Source organism: Anser anser (assembly GCF_964211835.1).
Source record: "Anser anser genome assembly, chromosome: 21".
Taxonomy (NCBI): domain Eukaryota; kingdom Metazoa; phylum Chordata; class Aves; order Anseriformes; family Anatidae; genus Anser; species Anser anser.
The window spans coordinates 1,225,478-1,245,785 of NC_139742.1; the positions used below are offsets into that span (position 1 = coordinate 1,225,478).

At 59.2% G+C, this 20,308-nt stretch overlaps 1 protein-coding gene across 2 annotated transcripts in view; it reads right to left on the reverse strand.

The window, feature by feature from the left end:
* Positions 1–20,308, reverse strand: part of NPDC1 (neural proliferation, differentiation and control 1) — a 31,147-nt gene that overhangs the window by 10,209 nt on the left and 630 nt on the right. For both annotated transcript variants that reach the window (XM_083807331.1, XM_083807332.1), the window contains exon 2: positions 2,668–2,811. In XM_083807331.1, the coding sequence (XP_083663457.1) occupies positions 2,668–2,811 (144 nt within the window). The remainder of the gene's footprint in view (positions 1–2,667; positions 2,812–20,308) is intronic.

Sequence of the window (20,308 nt, forward strand, 5' to 3'; positions counted from 1 at the left end):
CTGGGTCCTGCTACAGCTCAGCCCCATGCAGTGGGCCCTGCCAAGGCACGGAGCAAGCCAGCAGTGGCACGGTCCCTGCACATGTGGGACAACCAGGACCCCCGGCCGTCCCCATCTCCCCAAGGGAGCCCATGCGACCACCTGCCCAGCCCTCCACAAGTCTGGGACCATTTGCTGGAGGCTCGCTCCCCTGAATATTTCATGGTACTGCTTGAAACGCAAACGCTGTCATAAATAATGGATGGCCCTGACCTAGGAGGTGCACAAGCACTCATCCTCCCCACCTGCTCGCCTGCCTCCTGCGCAGCCTGGCACCACCGCTGTGGTCTGCCCCAGGATGTGACAAGCTGCTCAGAAGATTTTGGGAGCTCCCCTGTCCCTGGGACTGCTGTGAAGGGCCGTGTCAGGGGCTGTTGTGCTGTGCCAGCAGGGATGCTGTGTAGCAAGCCCCACCATGCCCCAGCCCCTTGGGCCAGTGCTGCAGGGTGCCACCATGTACAGGAGCTGGGTGCCAGGAGGGACCCTCAGCTCTGCTGGCCATTGAAAAGCCCCCAGCCTTTTAGCAAGAAGGTTTGGGGGCTGGAGGAGTGAAAAGCAGGTTGAAAAGGGGCGGTTGGAGGAACACGCTGGTTTGCAGGGGACACTCTTGCCCCTGACTGCAGCAGCATGACAGCTCTGTTGCATGACTGTCGCTTCAGTGTGGCTCTGCCTCCACTCTGCATTTCCCAGGAAGTTTCTGTGTCACACCCGTGGCTCCAGGGACCTGCCTACAGGGCAACCACAGGCACCCAAAGTGCCTGGCAGGTAACTGCAGCTGCACGGCGGGATGCTGGTACCCACTGATGCTCTGAGAAAACTGCCCTTCCCTCCTCTGTATTACTCCCGGCTTCATTTCCAGCAGTGCTTTCCATGGGCAGGGGGCCAGCTGTGGCCGAGGGGCACTGCCACCCAGCAAACTGCACTCACGCATGCACCAGGTGCACATGAGGGCCTGCACGAAAGCATCTGGCACGCAAAAGCCAAAACATGCCATGTGGCAGTGCAATAACAGTGCAGAAGCCCCAGTCTCATACCCAGATCATCCCCAGTGACACCCCCGAGCAAGCAGCATGCATAGGCACTGCCAGGTCCTGGCTCCTTCCCAACACAAAGAGGCTGCTTGACTTCAGTAAAAGCAAAAATAATTGGGTGGAGCTGTAGTTACAGCTTTATTTTGCCTGCATATTGAATCTGCAAGAAAAACCATGGGGGCGGCGGTGGGGACAGAACAGAAGCTTGAAGCTTTCCAAACCACACAAAGAGTCAAAGGTCACCCTAGACAACTCACATACCTGGCTCCACCTGCGCAGGCTGTGCGGGAAGATGGGTGTCTCTGTGCCGTGGGCATGCTGGGCAGATCCAGGCTGCAGGGTGCTGCACGCAGCCACGCCGGGAGCACCTCCATGTGCCACAGCACAGTGCTGAGTGGCCCTGGGATTGGGCGACCACAGGTTCCTGCTCCCCGGGGGTGCTCTCCTCATCTCTGCCCTCTGCAGAGCAACCCAGGCTGTGCCACAGCCCCATGGTCTCTCCCAAAAGGAGCAGGGGGACAAGGCACCCTGCAGCCCGCAGCGCCCTGCGCACAGCTGGACAGGGCTCTCACCCAGCAGACTTTGTGCTATTGACTCAAAGCCTCCGCACGCGAATGCCAGGCTGTTAAAACGTCATCAGAAGAGATGGCAGCCCGAAGCAGATCCTTGTCTCCATCTCGCTATGACAGCTGCTCTGTGAAGAACGGTCTCCCTTGCTGGCTCCGCATGCAAATGGAGAGGCAGGGATGGAGCAGAATGGGGAGGGATCAAAGCAGCACAGGAAAGAGCAACCCCAGGTGAACTCTGCCATGAGCTGCCATGAGCTGCAGCACTAAAGAGCCCAGGCCAGGCTGAGGGAGCCTTACCACACTCGGTGCCTATGGCACAGAGGGGCCTGAACCACAGGCCAGTGTTACAAACCAATGTGAACCAGGTATTTAAATCCCAAATGCCAGCACAGATCAGCTCTGGACTGGGTGACACGGTGGTTGCAGCTGTGGGCACCTGCTTGCATCAGGTCTGCACGTGGCTCCGTGCACCCAAAGCCACCACTCTGCTGCTGCACGGCCTCTGTGCCACCACCTCTCCTCCTCCAAAGAGCCCCAACCCAGCACAGGCAGCACTGGAGCATCCCTGTGTCCACCCAGGCCCCTTCTGCCCCTGGGCCCCCAGGTGGCACCCACGTGTCCTGGCAGGGCCCTGCAGCAGCTGTGGTTTCCAGCACTGCCCTTTGTGCTGCTGCCAGCCCAGCCACTGTAGGCCCGAGCAGCTGGAGGAAGGTGCGGAGGGGAGGGCAGTGCTCTGCACACTTGCTGCCAGCTCCAAAACCACCCTGCACCTGCGGCAAGGTGGGGCTTGGGGCAACACAGCAGAGCCGAGGCTGCCCCAGTGCTGGCAGGGACATGGCTGCAATGGAGTGGGGGTGGCAGAGGATGGGCAGCAGGGTTCGGATGTAAGTCAGAGGCCAACAGATGTGGCCCGAAAGCTGGGGCCAAAGGCAGGGACATGGGAACCTGCCCCCCGCCGGGGCACGGGGCGGGTGTCCATAGGGCAGGCAGAGGCAGGCAGGGGTTGCAGGACGGGTGGATGGACGTACCGCTGAGTGAGAGCTTCTTCTGGACGCATCGTCCACTGTCATCCTCCAGGAACTGGGGCAGGCAGGGGCCGCAGGCACCTGAGCCTGGCAGGCAGAACTCCCGTCGTTGCAGGGCGCAGTCCAGGCTCCGGGGACATGACTCTGCTGCAGGACAGGAAGACACACGTCAGGCAGAGCAGGGGGGCTGGAGGTGCCCTCGGGCCAGGCACCTAGTTGGCTTGCAAGCTGTCCCTGACCAGCACTGCTGCCTTCACAAGCCACAGCAATTAAGCACGTGTTCTAACGGTCAGTGCAAGCTGGCAGCGAGGCAGAACTGGGCAGGTTCTGCTCAGTGTACACTGGGCACAGTGGGATGGGGGCAGCACAGCTGGGCTAGCCCCGCTCCTCACCCCGCCGTGCCTAGATGTGCCCACCTGTGAGGCACTGTGCCTACACAGAGACGTTGGCCCCGCAGGGATGGGTGCCTGGCTCAGAAAGGCACCGAGTCCCCAACCGGCTCAGAGCAGCAGGGGGCACCCTGCCACTGCTCCTGGGTACCACTGCTGGGGACGTGACCCTGCCGTTTCCTCCCAGTGCCACCAGCTTTCTGTAGGGCCCAGCTGCCCCCCAACCTGGTTATGAGTCAGGCTCCCAGCACCATCCCACGCCTCAGGAGCCATCCCCGTCATCCCTTGCACACCCCCAAAAGCACCCAGCTGCCAGGGCCATGCCAGGGAACGCGCCCCCTGCCTGCTTGTGGGGATGGCAGTGCCAGGTCAGCCCTGGAGCAGCATGGCGCTGACGCCAGGAGTACCCCACGAGAAGGGGAACACCAGCTTCTGGGTCTTTCCTCAGTGTCCCCATCCCTGCAGCATGCCTGGGACAAGAACAGGGCACAGGGCAGCCACTGCTGCACCCAGGCCCAGTGCAGCAGAGGACTCCGACACGGGACAAAGGTGCCAGAGCTACCTGTGCCTGCATCGCTCGAGGGCCACCACAGTGTCTCTGCCCCCAGCGGGAGAGAGGCGCCAGGCGCGATGTCACCCAAAGTGTCCTCGCCGTGGGGCTGGCTGGTCACCTTGCTGGTGCAGAGAGTGCGGCGGCATGGCAGGGGTGGCTGCTATGGCCCTGCACTGGCCACCTGTTGCTCCCCCTCCCCGCGGTGCATCCCATTAATCGCTCTCAGGCTGGCAGAGCTGCCATCTCAATTTAACGAAGGATGGCAGAGCTGCCTTTGCTGCGATGGTTTATTGTGCAGGCGGTGTTTTCTCAACATCTCCAATTAGGCCCCATTAGGACAGCAGCCTGATCCACTGAAGCCCAGCGCCGTGCGTGCAGCAGCAAGCTGGCGTGATTTGCTCAGGGTATGCTCCTGCACGCCACGGCTGGGGAGAGGCTGGAGGCACTTAATGCAGATAGTTTAAAAGCATTAGGAGCGTGAGAAGCAAGTCATAGCTGCTTCCAGAGCTTGATAATTTCTTCATTAACAGAAGAAAGCATCAGCCAGCCTGAAAAAACAAAGGACAGAAAGCAACAGGGGAATCAAAAGCTTCAGAAGGCACACCTCCGTGAGAAGGCAGCAGCGAACAGCTTGCCCCAGCTGCTAGGCACAGGCACAGAGCGGGGCGCTGGGGCCCAGGGACCCCTGTGCCTGCAGCTGGCCCCTCCAGACACAGCACAGGGCTCGGCCAGGTGGAGCACTTGAGAGGTGAATTAACGTGTAATGGGAAAATAATTGGGTCTTTAAGCATGGGAGCTGGACTTGGCCTGTCTGCTGCTTGCCTGCCCCGGCCTCCCTCTCAAGGCCACGTTCATTTCACTTAAAATCACACACCAAAAAAAAAAAAACAACAAAAGTCAGCAGCTTAAGTGCAGGAGGTTTCAGGGCAGCACGGCCAGCAGCCCCAGGGATGGGGACACCCCGCAGCCCTACAGGGTGACACCCAGCCTGAAATTCAGGTGGCCGCTTCCCACAAGGGCAATGGGAAGCCATGGTCCTGGCATCCTCAGCCAGTGCCCAGCAACCAGTTAAATAAAACTCAGCCTGCAATATGTAAAAGGTCGTTATCTTTGTTTGAGGAACGAGCTGTGCCTGTGCAGCTGTCACGGGTTGGGATTCAGAGTGAGACAGACAGGCACTGATCTAATTAAGCTCCCGATGTTTAATCAATCGCTGGTTAGTGAGCAGATATTGCCATGTGGGCACACTGCTGGGGACTGGGGTCCCCGTTTTGCTGTGACAGCTCTGGGGCCCCACGAGCCCTCTGAAACCCTGCCCTGGGCACCAGCAGACAGATGATGGGGCGCACCTCCCGTTTCAGGGTGAACTGCCAGGGCAGGACCCTCCCCGGCACCCTGCGGCCCCCTGGCCCTGGCTGAGCCTGTGGGTCCCCCTGCACGCGGACCCTGAGGCAGGTGTCCGCGCTGGCAGCCTCGAGCACGCACGCACGCAGCACGCGCTTCCCGTGTGCACCGCGGTAACAGACGTGGCAGGTCCCCACGGTCACACCTTGGCCTCAGGCTCAGAGCCCAGGATGGGGTGGGGAAGTGAGGCCCAGGCTGGCCCTGGGGTACAGGGACTGCAAATTGCTGCAGCTCTCCCGGCCACAGCACTTCCCCGAGTCCACGGCACCCCCTGTCATGGACACCGCACAGCCACGCAGCCTTGCCTGCAGGATGGTACAGGCCAGCTGCCAGACACGCAAGAGGAGTGCCCCATAAAACAGTGCGCGAAGCACGGCCCAGAACACCATGCCCAGATGTGCTGAGGAGGTCTGGGGGTGGGGGATGCTCCGTCCAAACCTCCTGTGCAGGCGGAGCGGCGAGAAGCAGCTCTGCCTCCAGCCCAGTGCAGCGTGAGCAAAGGCAGCACCTGACCCTGGGCTTTGGGCTGGGACCAGGCACCTGCCACACCGCGGAAGGCTCGGTGGCTCCCCGCAGACAGAGGCGCAGGCAGGAGCTGAGCCTAAGGACAGCCCTGCTGCCAGCCTGTGCAGGAGGGACAAGCGAGCTCGACACCTTGCAGCCAGTGTGGAAAAACAAACATCAGGGTGAACATTAGCTAAGAGCCTATGGGACTGGCCCCGTGCGTGGGAGGAAATGCTGGTCTGAGAGCTGTGTACATACACACACACACACAGGCACAGACACACAAACACACCAATACATTACCCGGGCCGGAAAGCTCAGCACAGCTCTCCCCAGCCCTAAGGACCCACATCAGAGCCCCCAGCTCCCATGTGGGGAGAACCATCCTGGGGCACCCGCTGCCCCCAGCCCCGGGGCAAGCAGCGCACCTACCGCACTGTCCACCTCAGGCCGGTCTGAAGGGGTGCTGAGCTGCTGACACTCATGGCCCCCAGTAAAATGTTTTTTGACATTTGTGCCAAAATGCAAATATGACAAAAAAATAAATCAAGGAAGACATCCGGGTGGCAATGGAACACAGGAAGTTCCCCTGGTGTTTAAGTGCAGCAGATAAAAGTTAACGTACGAGGGAAATTAATTAGCACTTAATTAAGCACTTAATTAAGGCTGGTATGAGCACTCACACTCTGTACACAGGTGACACCCAACCTCCCGGGCTAGTGGGGCCCCAGCCCTGGTGCCAACGCCAGCGATGTGAGCATGCAATGCATGCACCAGTGCATCAGCTATGGCAGCTGTGTGGGCGGGGGGGTTCTCGCCTGCCTCCCGCCAGCAGCAAAGCCACCCCAGGGCCACAGGTGAGGAGGGAGAAGGATCCGGCCCTGCACAGAAGCAAAGTGAAGCCCCCAGCAGGCGACAGCTCGCACCCCGTGGCCTCCCATGACCAAGCTGAGTCATGGGGACACCGTACAAGGGGAGAGACTGGGACTCCCTGGGGACAGAGGACAGGTCTTTGCTGCCACCAGAGCAGCACAGCTGCCTCCTCCTCACGTCCTGCAGGAGCCACTGTGCTGGGATGGGCACATCTGGAAAATGCAACACGTGGCCTTGTCACTGCCTGGCCAGGCTGCCCGGGGTGCTGCCCACCTGCCAGGGATGGGGACTACTTTGATACAGCCCCCAGAGACCTGTCAGAGGCCAGGAGGCAGCCGCTTGCTGCTGGAAAACTGCCAGCGCCTCTGCAAACACAGCCCAGCAAGCTTCCAGCAGGTCACTCCTCCTCCTCCCCCTCCTCCTCCGGCCAGGTGACGTGGGACCTGCTCTGGGTCTGCTCACAACCTGCCTCCCTCATCCGTGTTCCCAGCGACGCTGCTGTGAGCTGGCACCAGTCAGGGCTTTCCTCCCGGTGTCACCTCTGCAACCCGCTCTGATGGCTGAGCTGGCCCTGAGCAAGGAGGCGGGCAGCCCTGCTGCTCCGTGCCGCAGACCACCAAGTGCTGGTTCCCACCGGAGCACTGCTTTGTCCGCGCAAAAGGGGGAGAAACGGCACAGGAGCTCCCATCCCTGCTAATGTGGAGGCTAACACCGCTCCCAACCCTGCTGCGCTCACTGCAGGTGAAGCCAGGCGAGTGCGCAGGTGCAGCCCTGGTGCATGCTCCCCCTGCCCTGAGCATCGTGCCCGTGTTGCGGATGATCCCACAGTTGTGTGCTGGAGCAGCAGTGGCTGCTTTCCCTTGCATGGCCACGTGCCACCAAACTGTGAGCCCAAACTCAGCTTGGGGAGCACCTGTCCCCACCCTCAAGGGACAGCGGAGGTCTTGTGTCTCTCTGCCCAGCCCGTGAAGGAGGGGGGAGCCTGGGGGCAGGGACAGATGCTGGTGCCCAGCAGCAGGCAGGAGCAGGAGTGGATGAGACCGTCTGAAAACCCTGGCTCTGTTTCCCCCATGCCCACAGGTGCAGTGCAGATGGGGGGAGGCTCAGCAGGGCAGCACATACCTTGACACCACCAAGGCCAGGCTGGACAGCCGGGGCTGCCAAGGCAGGCACCCAGCCAAGACCCTGGAGCCTGAGCACGGTCGGGCACATCAGCCAGCCAGGACCCTCTGCTGGAGCAGGGGTGATGCACATGGACACCACAGGGCCGACACCAGTGCCCCCCCAGCCCAGCCGCAGGGACCCAGCCCTGACCAGCACCTCTGCCATCGCCCTGGCTCCACTCCCACAGCTGCCGCTGGGGCTCTGCCGCTGTCTGCAACCTCTCACGTCACCGTTGTGCTCCTGCCCCCACAAATGCAGCACAGAGACCCATCACGCACGGAGGCAGACCAGGTCTTGCCTCTCCAGAAACACTTTCCATAAGCGCAAATCCCAGCAACTGGAGAGCATGGGGGAAGCCCTCAGCTCTCCACTCTGCTCCTGGATTTTCGGACAGGTTACTGGCTGGCACAAAGAGCTGACACTGGGTCCTCCAGCCCTTGCTCTTGCACTGGAAGCAGGCAGGCAAAACAGGCTGAGCGCTGGCCACATTGCACTGCTGCTCCTGGGAGCCAAGCACATGGCATGGCCACAGCCACATGGCCCCCGCCCTGTGCCACCGCTTCTCCTGTCACCAGCCCTGCACCTAGCACGTCTCCCACACCCGCAGCAGCACTCCACAGCCCGCTGGGCCATGCTGGAGGCTGCAAATAAATCAACTTGCAGCTTAAAGCACTTGCCTGCCTTCTTGTTTGGCGGGTTTGTTCAAGCAACAAGAGCACAGCACTGGGCTTCCCCAGCCCACATGCCTCCACGAGCAGCTCGCCTCAGGGCTTCCAGCTTGTTTGAGTTTTGTCCTCTCCAGCCAGGCGGGTGGAGAGGTCTGGCACAGGCTGTCCCCAAAGCCACAGCCAAGTGACAGCCCTGCAGGGCTGGGCAGCCACAGGTGGGAGAGGAGGCAGGATCTGTGCCAGCTGAGGATGGCTGCCTGTGCCAGCCCCGCAGACATCGAGATGGGCTCCTGGAGCTGTGTCCCCCTCCAGATGTGTCAGCTCCAGGCCCAGTGACAAGGTGCAAAGGCCAAGAGGGGCATAGCTGGGCCCTGACTCCAACCTCCCAGGGTAGCACAGGGCAGGAGAAACACATAGGGGACAGGCCACCTCTGCCTGCCTTGTTCCTGGGGCGGGCACTGCAAGAAGGACACTCAGGGGCCTCGCAGCCCTCCTGCAAAACAAATCCCTCCCTGGAAGGCTCTCCCAGTGTTTTCAGCCCATAAAGGTGCACTCAGAGGCTCACCACTCTGCTCCTCAGGAATAAGCTGTGATGGACGAGGAGTGAGCACCCATGGGTGCTGTGGGAGCCCAGAGTGCCAACACGGAGAGTCAGAGCCAAGCCCAGCCCAGACGCTGGGGGGGGGATGCAAAACCCTTGCTATCCTCAAGCCACCTCGCCTTACAGCAGTTTCCACCAAGACCACGTTACCCTAGAGCTGGTCCCTGCAGAGGCGCCACTTGCCATGCCCTGGGGCATGTCTCGGCAGTGTCCCTGACATGCCAGGAAGGGACTGGAGCTGCAGTACAGGGCTGTCAGGGGTGTTCATCCTCCCTGAGGAGAGGGCTTTGGAGGAGTGGGAGAGGAGGACGGGGTGGAGACGGATGGGAGCAGTGCAGAAAGTGGAGTGGTGAGTTCCACATAGCACCTGCTTTGGACAATACATACGGTACTGCCAGAGCAGATCCTGACTACAAACACCTCAAAAACTCCATGAGCTCTTGTGCTCCCACTCCTCAGAACAGGAAAGAGGTAGCACCAGACATTCTCCCTGTGCTGAGCTGAAGGAGCAGTATTTCATTTAATTGCCACTAAAATCCCTGACTGGACAGAAAAATTACTATTCACCACCTTGGCAATTTGCCTGGCACATCAAGGAAACTGGAGCAGGATTAATGGGCATTGCAGGAAGGGGAGATGGCACTAGGATGGATGAAAACAGCTCCTGTGAACCACAGCTCCCGGCCCCACTGGCCTTGCTGACTGGGTGAAGCTGCTGCTTGCTCGGAGATACCAGGGCAGGGCCAGGAGGCAGCAGTGGACGGGGACCTGGGACCCTTCTCCCCTGCCCCGCAATTGCATTGCCTGCAGCAGGCGGGCTGGCAGCTGCCTGGGGGGCAGGACCCTGCTTGCCAGTGGCCACAGGGGACCACTGCTACCCTGAAGAGCCCTGCATTTCTCATGGGAGTGGTCATCAAGCCCAGGCACACGTCCCACCTCACCCTTCCTAGAGTCACACAGGTCTATCTGCAAGGTGCGTGGAGTGACCTGGGGACACTGAGCCATACAAGACCCCATCCTCCATCCTGCAGCCCTCTCGCTGCTTCCAGCGCATCCCTAGGCAGCTCCAGCCCCATGGTGGCTGCACAGCACCAGGAAGATCAGGCATCTCCTACCCACCAGCTCTGCAGCACTGGGGCCTGCCTCCGGCCACAAGTGATTTGCTTTACATATTTAGGAAGAGATTAAAAAAAAAAAAGAGGAGGAGAAATAGATGTTACATGCAATTTACTTGGTGCAAGCCAAGCACCATGTACCGCATGCAGGAGACATTCCCCAGTCAGACTGATGAGGTGCTCTGGGTGTGGATGGAGTTGGGGGGGAGTTGAACTCCCCCACACTGGGGATACCAGGCTCACGCTGGTGTCACCCCATGCCAAAAAGAACTTGCTGTGCTCTGCAGCTTAGAACATCCACCTTTGTTCTGGTTTACCAGGCTTTGCTCAAGCAAATACCAATTTATTTATTTTCCTTTTTTTTCTGGATGGACACTGAGGCTTGGGGGAGGGTAGACTGATCCACAAGCTGCTGTCTGCAGGTGCTCCCCCCCACGAAAGCCTGGCAAGGGGCTGCCATGGATGTTCTCCTGAAGCTGCCCAGCAGCAGCTCCATGCCCCAGGCCCCATGGCTCCAGCCAGCACAAGCAACAAGGCCCAAGTGCAGAGAGCAGTCAGGTGGGCAAGTCATGGGGCCCCACCCAGGGAGACCCACTCTTGCACCCTGTTATGCTCCAGGACAGGACAGTGCAGTGCTGCAGATTCTCGCTGTGCTGGGGACTGCACCAGCATCGCAGGGGACAGGCATCCCTGGCGCCACTGCTGCAGCTGCACGGCTTTACGGTGGTACAGAGGTAAGCCCATCCACCCTGAGTGAGCACCCGAGGAGCTGCCAGACCAAGTGCAGGCACGGCCACAGCACAGAATCATAGAATCATAGAATATCCTGAGTTGGAAGGGACCCATAAGGATCATCGAGTCCAACTCCTGGCACCACACAGGTCTACCCAAAATTTTAGACCATGTGACTAAGTGCACAGTCCAAACGCTTCTTAAACTCCGACAGGCTTGGTGCAGTGACTCCTTCCCTGGGGAGCCTGTTCCAGTGGGCGACTCACCCTCTCAGCGAAGAACCTCTTCCTGATGTGTAGCCTAAACCTCCCCTGCCTCAGCTTGACACCATTCCCGCGGGTCCTATCACTGGTGACTAAAGAGAATAGATCGGCGCCTGCCCCTCCACTCCCCCTCGTGAGGAAGCTGTAGACTGCGATGAGGTCTCCCCTCAGCCTCCTCTTTTCCGGGCTGAACAGGCCAAGTGACCTCAGCCGCTCCCCATCCGTCTTCCCCTCTAGGCCCTTCACCATCTTTGTTGCCCTCCTCTGGACACTCTCCAACAGTTTCACGTCCTTTTTGTACTGTGGTGCCCAGAACTGCACACAGTACTTGAGGTGAGGCCTCACCAGCACAGAGTAGAGCGGGACAATCCCTTCCCTCGACCGACTAGCGATGCCGTGCTTGATGCATCCCAGGATACGGTTGGCCCTCCTGGCTGTCAGGGCACACTGCTGGCTCATATTCAACTTGCTGTCAACCACAACCCCCAGATCCCTCTCTGCAGGGCTGCTCTCCAGCGTCTCATCGCCCAGTCTGTACGTATAGCCAGGGTTGCCCTGTCCCAGGTGCAGGACCCGGCACTTGCCTTTGTTAAACTTCATGTGGTTGGTGGTCACCCAGCTCTCCAATCTGTCCAGATCTCTCTGCAAGGCCTTTCCACCCTCATCCGAGTCCACAACTCCTCCAAGTTTGGTGTCGTCGGCAAATTTGCTCAAAACACCTTCCAGTCCTATATCCAAATCATTTATAAAAACATCGAAGAGGACTGGCCCTAAAATGGAGCCTTGAGGGACCCCACTAGTGACCGTCCACCAGCCTGATGTGGCCCCATTTACCACAACCCTTTGAGCCCTGCCCGTCAGCCAATTGCTCACCCATCGTATGATGTTTTTGTTTAGTTGTATGCTGGACATTTTGTCCAGTAGGATCCTACGGGAAACCGTGTCAAAAGCTTTGCTGAAGTCCAAAAAGATCACGTCAGCTGGTTTCCCTTGATCGACTAGATGGGTGATCTCATCATAAAAGGAAATCAAATTTGTTAGGCATTTGTTAGGGGTAGTTGACCTGCCCCTCATGAACCCATGCTGGCTGGGACCAATGATTGCATTGTCTCCCAGGTGCACTTCAATAACTTCAAGGATAATCTTCATAATTTTACCAGGCACTGATGTGAGACTGACAGGCCTGTAGTTGCTACGGTCTTCTTTCTTACCCTTCTTGAAAATTGGCACAACATTTGCCAGCTTCCAGTCTACTGGGACCTCTCCAGATTCCCAAGATCACTGAAAAATAATTGAGAGGTCCCATGATGACGTGAGCCAGATCTTTAAGCACCCTAGGATGAATCCCATCTGGACCCATGGACTTGTATGGATCCAGTTGGAGCAGCAAATCCCGCACACATTCAGGATCGATTGGGAGTTTATCATTCCCACTGTCATGGTCCTCCAGCTCAGGGCGCCCTGAGCAGGCACGTTGTGCACAGGAGCGTGCTTTGACTGCACGTGCCAGCACAGCTTCTAATAAATCCAGGAGCAGCAGGGCCAAGGTTAAGTGCCACTGTGCCCACTGGGGCCAGATGCTTCCCTCCCACATCTCGCTTGCATCCCACACCTCCAGGAGACATTTGGAAGCCTTTAGTAAAGATGCATCAGGCACGATTTTGCAGATAGAACACCCTCCGGCAGCTTGGAGGCAGCAGCACAGGCAGCTTCATTGCGTGTGGGGTGGTCTGTCCATCCTGCCCACACTGTCTGACCCACACGCTGGCACTGGCCTCAGCATTCCCAACAGACCCGGAAGCCCTGCAGAAACGGGACCAGTGACATGACCAGTTACCAACAGGTCCCAGGGGACAGGGGGCACAAAGCCCTACAGAGCTGCAGCAGCCAAACCAACCCTTATGGGACCCTGGGCAGGGAGCCCACCCACGCCAGCGCTCGATTGGACACGCGTGGTGAAAGACAAACAGAAAGGCCCGTGTCACCCTGTCCTGCCCTCATTCAGCCGTCACACAGACTGCACCCACTCTGACTCAGCCCGCGGTGAGACAGAGCTGCAGGAGAGCCAGCCCTGTGGGGCTGGGGGCGCAGGGGGGCTTCCTGCAACCTGCCCAGGAGCCAGGCCTGGCCCCGGCCCCGCAGGAGGCACAGCCGTGTCTGGGGGCTGCCTGTGGAACGCGGCACCCTGGGACTCCAGGGGGCTGCAGACAGTGCCAGAGCAGCAGAGGAACCACATGGAGATTTCCTTTGTTTTTTATCCCCCAGCAGAGGCAGACAGCTCAAGCAAACCTCCTCATTTCCAGCCAGGAAGCCAAGAATTAGTGCTGCCGGCAGCCAGCCCCACGCCGGGTCACATTACTGGCAGATTATCGGGGCCTTTCTCTCTGATGGCTTAGCAGGCGGCTCGGAAATAATCCCTGGCAGACACGAGATGATGAGCTGCTCAAACCAGAGCTTCTCCTCCCGCTGCCCCACGGCACACCAGAGCTGCCAGCCCTGAGGAGCACTCCCCAGCAGCCGCAGACCGCAGAAATGCCCCAGCCTCGGCCAGGCCCAGGCAGCACCCATGGCGCTGCCCGCATACAGGGCCAGGGCCACCTTCCCTACATTTTGCCCTCTGTCCACCTCCTTCCCCCAGGAGGGAAACCGAGGCTTAGAAGCACGTCAGGAGTGCCGTGATGGGCTGGGCTGGGCTGGGCTGGCTGCCAGAAAAGCTCCCCGTTGGCACGTCACCCGTGTGTCACCTGCCTGGGCTGGCGGGGCTCAGCCCGCAGAAAGCAAACTTCCCTCCTGCTGCTGGAGTGAGGGCTTTGCCTGCCCTGTCCGTATTGGAGAGGCCCCATAAATGCGCTGCTGGGCACACTGGCAGGCTGCTGCCGCCTTACATTGTGCTGGACACAAAATGGAGCAACTGGGATCGCAGTGCTTCACTGGTAGGAAGAGGCAGGACGTTAAATATCACCTGCTCTTGGCTGCATTTTCTTCCTTGAATTCAAAGCAGACAATGGAAGGAAATGGAAAATGCCCGTATGGGAACGGGGGACAACGCAACACACTCCAGCAGCCCACACGCAGACAGGAAACAAAACATTTCATCAGGGACTGTCAAAGCCTTTTGACATTCGTTTTCCCAGAATCTCAAAAGGCCCCAGGCTCTGCTTTCCCAGAAGAGAGAACGGCCCCACATGCGTGCAAAGTAGCTCCTGGAGCTTCTTCCCTGACACGGATCCGAAAAAACATCCAAGGCCTGGCGACCGGTGTGTGCCCGGCTCCAGCCCCGCACCACTCCTGTCAGGTTGGGTGCCCGGAGCACGCAGCGCTGCCTGGGCCAGGCCCCGAGCTGCCCTCTGCAGTGTGAGCCCGGCCGTCCCTCCCAGAAATGGCCGCTACGGACGCTCCAGGCACTTAACGGCCAGTTTCTTCTCATTGCAATTATCCTTAGTTCATGAAATGGCTAATTATAGGCTTGCTGCCTCTGTTCAGTGCTCTTATTACCCTTGCAATAACTGTTGTAGATAAAACCACACTGGGCTCAGGCATTGCTGGGGGAGGCGATGTGGTCCTGAGGCCAGGCAGGTAGGGAACAGTGCCCTCAGAGAGCAAGGACATGAGAGAAAAACGCCCCGTCAGTGGCACTAGTGCTGGGGCCGTGCCCTGGTGTGAGTGGGTCCAGGGAGCAGTGACCCTGAGGAGCACCTGAACTGGTCAGGGAGCAGGGACCGGCCCCAGAGCCCCTCGTGGGAATGAAGCACTGGGACACCACGTGCATACTCCTGTAATTAATGCACAGGAGAGGACTGATGGCAGCTCCTGTGCTCAGGGACCAAGACCCTCACGCCTGGGGAAGGGCCGCCCCTCCTGTCCCCATCACCCCTCCTACCCTGTGCCCCCTCCTGTCCCCAGTGCCCCTGCCATGCCATAAGCATGGAGCAGACATAAGCCGATTACATCCCTTAATACTCCGATGGCCCAGAAGGACTGTTTCAGGCAAATGTCTCAAACTCATCTTTGTGTTTGTGCTGAAGAGACTCGGGGGGGAGGGGGGATCAGCTTGGCAGGGGCCTCAGCAGCACCAGCAGCCTCCTCCAGCAGAGCAGCCACCGGATTATGCCAGGGTCTTGCTCCCAAAAAGCAGCACACTGAAACCAAGCCCTCAAGGCTGCCCGCAGACCCCAAAAGCTAAACCCAGGTCCAGAGCAGGGAGCTGAAGGCGCCCAGTGCTGCTGCCCCAATGGCTGGGGCTTTGCCCTGCCCAGCCCAGCCTCAGGGTGCCCTGGCAGAATGCTGAGGAGTGTGCAGGACTGTGAGTCCCCGGTGCCAAGGACCCACTGCCCTGCTCCCTGCCCCGCAGACTGGCTGGGAGCAGCACCCATGGGACCCTGACCGGCCCTTTGGGACAGCACTTGGCGAAGCTGCACATCTGAGAGGCATCTCCCTGCATGGCCCCAGCCAGTGCCCTCCCCATACCTTGGGATGTGGTCGCCCCATGCAAGACCCTGCCCTGGCTTCGGCAAACATCATGTCCAGGGAGACACCAATACGAGGGTCCCCTCAGCTACAGCAACAGGAGATGACAAAGCAACTTCCAGAGCAGGGACTGGGACCAAGGTGCGTGGTGCCCAAAGGGCAACCCCATTGCAGCTCGTCCTCATGCTCCTTTCTGCCTCCAAAGAGACACGTGGTCTCTGCAGCATTTTGCCTCCTTTTTCATGGCAGGAGACCAGGTCTCACAAGGGTGGCATTTGCCTGCGCTGCGTGGAAGCCAAGAAGGGGGCGGGAGTGTCACAGCATCTCCTCCATAAAGCCCTCTCAAACCTCTGCCTTGGCAGTGAGGAGAGCTGGCTGCATCAGGAATTGCAGAGAGTGGGGGGATCAAAGAGATCAGGGGCGTCTTCCCACCCATTCCCTTCCCACCCTCCCCACGCCTGCAGACCCTTGCCCAACAATGCTCCCCAGTGCAGGCATCGATCCACAGAACCCTTAGGGTGCCCGAGCACCTCATCTCCTGCTCCCCCTTTGCCACCACACCTGGGCTACCTACCCAGGAGGAGTCATTTCTCACAGTAGGAGCAAACTGAGCAACCCAGCTCCCAGGGACACGTGAAGACACACATGAACTACTGGGCTGCACCACTGTGTGGCAGAAGATGTCCCAACGCTCAGCCTGGGGGGGTTAACCACGATGGGGTGGCTGCACACTGCAGGGGTGGTCAGCAGTCCCCTGTCACACCAGGTTTTCAGTTGAAGTGCCATCCACAGTACAGGCATAGAGCACCTCACCACCAGGTGGGATAATTGACCACCATGACCAGGATGACTCAGATGACCTTCTCTGCATCTCAAGAAAAGGCAGAGAAACCTGGAAGCCTCTGCTCTCTGCAGATGAACCCAACTGCCAGACACAGCAACGCAGGGACCTGCATGGTGTGGGGGCTCAGAGACCGTGCCTTGCTCACCCACTGTGCAAGCTCCTGGGAAGCTCTCCAAGGCAGAACCGTCACTTGCAAGGAGTGAGGAGACAGTCACGGGTGCAGAACTGGGCACAGGCTACAGCCCACCCTCTGCCTGCTCCCAGTTTCAGTGTTCAGGATCAGCTGATCCCACAGCCCTTGGGGAAGCCTGCAAGTGCCCAGCTCCTTGGCACTTCTCCTCCACAGGCACAAGGAGGACAGTTCCCCAGGCCAGCAGCCTTCCGTGCCCAGACCCCGCAGCAGCTCCCTCCCCACCAGGGTAATTGCAAAGCAGACAAATTAAAAGCTGAGCAACTGACAAGCCTACCGCATGCTGAGCCATGAAGGCTTCACAGGGCAAAGAGCCAGGCAGATAACTCCTGCCTTGTTTTGTGCAGCACGAGACCTTGAGAGCTCCCTGCACCACCGCAGAGCTGGGCAGCTGCTATCAGTAACCGTCTTTGTGCTCTCACCTCCACCCCCCATAGAGGTGGCACCAGGAGGAAAGGGAGCAAGGAGCTTGCAAGTCACACGCATCCTCCCAGGAACGCTGGGCCAAATGGGTCACTTGGACCCAAAATGACTACTCATGCTTTGCTTAACAGCTTCTCTGGGCATCTCTGATGCAAGCTGCTGGCTGCAGCAGCAGGGCTGGGTTTTCGGTCCTATTGAAAAGAGGTTCTCTCCTGCCATCTGATTTGGAAAATCTTTTTGTTTATAGTATTAATAGATCAAATCTGGCAAACAAATTTCTCAAGAAGGGGTGAGAAGTCTGACTCTCACTAATGCTCCAGGAAATGCAGCCAGAAAATCAGGTGAGGCAGCACAAGCATTTCTGCTAGAAGCTGTGCACACTGGATAAAGAGACACAGAAAAAAAAACAAAAAACAAAAAACAAAAGAGTACTGGCTGTACCACCTCCAAAGCCAGCTGCTGCCTTCCTCCATCTCAGAACAGGCCCTCGGCAAGATGAGGATGTAACTGCGCCACGCGCCATCTGTGTCCTGTGAGATGCCATCTACTGCAGGGGCCTTTTGGTCTCAGTGCAGGAGGCAGACAAATCTGGGGAGGAGATGTCAGCCTCTGCCTGAAGCAGCAGTCTTGAAGCTGCAGAGCCAAGAGACACAGGTGCGATGGTCCTGGACCTTCCCCTGGCTCTCTCCTTGACAGGGTCTGGCACCACCCACACGGCACAGAGCAGGAGATGCTGCTGGGCCCCGCCATCCCCACCTCGCAGACGTTTCCAGAGCAAGCAGAGCTTTGCCCAATCCTCCCAAGAGGGGAAATTTAATAACGGAAAGAAACAGCCAACGCTTCCCCTTCCCAGCTGCGCCTGAGGAAGAAGGCAGCAGAGCCCACAGAGTCCCCAGCTGGACACCGATCAGCTGTAACCTCCCCCACAGCAAGCAGGGGACAGGGCCAGCAGAGGGGACAGGGCAGGGCAGGGACGCTCTCCGGGGCTGCTCCAGAAGAAGAAACTAACCCAGAGCTCTCGCTGCATGCCCGCATCCTGACCTCCCCGTTGCTGTGTGCCATGCAAAGCTGGCATCCTGGCAGTGGGATGCTGCTGTCAGCATTTCCAGGCTGTAAAATGACATTATTGGAAACAGTGCAAAGAAACTATCCCCAGCCTTTGCTTGGGGGAAAGCCAAAAACCAGCAGAGCCTCAGGCTGAGTCTGAGGACACTGTGCTGCAAAGCTGCTGCACAGCTGTGGAGAAACCTCATGGCAGGCACCTGCGTCTGGCCAGGGCGCACACCCTCCCTGCAGCACTGGCAAGGGCGGGCAGCCACAGCCCAGAGCTAACGCAGGGCACCACCGGCACCCCTGGCCAGCCTGAGCATGATGCACTCCGCTCAGGCCTGAGCAGAAAATAAGAGCTTGAGTAGTGCCCCCCAGATTACACCCACTTGTGCTGAGAGAGTACAACAGCCCAGTTGAAGGGACAGGCTGCTGCCTGCAACAACCCCTCTCAGCCTGCGCTCGCCTCATCTCAGGGAAGCTGCCCTCTGACGGGGCAGGGATGGGAGGGGAAACTGCACAGGTGACACCAGAGCAGCCCCCTCGAGGGGTCCCCCAGCAGCATGGCTCTGCCAGCATGCCTGCCCTGCCCCGGGAAACGCTCCTTGGGGGATACCTCTGCAGGGTGACGCTGCTGCCTTGAAGCCCGCAGTTTCAGATGAACCACCATGGCTTTGTAATGGTCTTAAATTCAGAGCCAGCAGAGATTATGCCAGATCACTGGTGTCTGACCAGAACATCTGCAGAGCCACCCAGACCTCATTCCTCCTTCTGCAGCATGCGTCATGGTCCCCAGTTGGCTCTGCCAGCTGTGATACCCCCGCTAGGTATGCACCCAGCCCTGGCCTCGATGCGTGGAAATGCCGAGCACGCAGCAACCACACAGAGGGCCTGCTTACAGCCACCCCAGCACAGAAAGGTCCGCATGTTTTGAACCGCTGGGAGATTTTCAAAAATCGCACCTCCCAAAGGGCTGGTGGGAGCCCAGTGGGGTCATGCCGGCCCCGGCCCATGCTGCACTCCTGCCAGCACCCACCCCATTGCCAGGACAGCCCAGCGAGAACAGTGCCTGCCCGTGAACAATGCTGGGAGCAAGGAGGCAAAGCCTGGTTCCAAGCACCCGAGTGCTTTCTGCAACCGGCGAGGCAGAAAGCACCTGCCAAGAGAGACACTCTGTCCCACACACAGGGACAGGGACACCGCCTCTGCGGCAGCTCCCGGCACTGTTGGCAGCCAAAAACGGCAAACACCAGGTGCAGGCGGGAGGCCATGTCCCCGGCTTCCCACGTGCAGTGCACCTGGAGGGCTCGGGGTCCTGCCCATGGCAGCCCTGCACAGCCCGGCAGTGGGCACAGAGCGAGGGAAAAGGTGTGTGCCCAGGGCTGGACCCGCACACATCAAACCCCACAAAGATGTGTGTTGTCCGGGGAGACGTGCCAAATGAAACTCCAAAACAAAGCAAAGCCCCCTTAAGAAAACAGAAAGCAGGCCAAATGCAGAGCTGCTGTGAGGGAAATGAAAGCCATGCATTTTTTTTTCCCCTGTAGAAAACCAGAAGCGCCTCCCGTCAATATGTCAGCCCCGCAGAGTGGTGGTGCTTCTCGAGGAGAGCGGTTCTTCTGGCGGGTGAGTAAACAGCACGCTCCTGCGCTGTCGGTGTAGCAGAGGGCAGGCGGGCGACTTCTCTCTGCCTGGACCGACGCATCCCCATGACGGCTCAGTAAGATGGCTCAGTCATTAGAGCAGCTTTATTTGTTTGTTTCTTTTTTCAATAAAGACACTCCACCACAGCAACAGCACAGTGTCGTCCCAGCGCCCTCACGCACTGCTTGGCCCCACACAGTTCAGTCTCTGTTGCCAGTCTGGGAGCAGCCCCCACACCTGCGGGCACCTCTGGCCTCGGGGCACAGCCTGCACCAAAGGCACCAGCTGTCAGGGCCTTGCCAGAGGCACCCAAAAACCCAGCGGGGAATGTGATGTGCTGTGCTCCCCCTTGCTGAGCCCCATCCCCACACCTGGGCTCGCCCAGTGCCTGCGGCGGCTCGGCCACGAGTGAGGGAGCAGAGGTGGCGGGGTGCAAGTGGCTGAATCCACCCCGTCCTTGGGCTGGCTGTGCTCCAGGGCCTGCTTCAGCTCAACAGCAGGAGAAACAAGACCCTGCAGGACACCACGGAGGAGACCAAGGGACGTTTTCCATCTCATCCTCACACCTCGCGAAGGCACGGTCCATCGCTGTGCTCCTCACCCGGGAGCCCCGGAGGAGGACGCTGGGAAGCCCCGACTCGAGCGGAGCTGCTTTGCCAGCTCCATCGCCCCCAAGGCATCCCTGCTGGGGCCCAGCACGCCCCGGGGGCAGCGCACATCTCTCAGCCGCGCACCCACGGCTTCAGGCCGGTGGCGTTTCCGA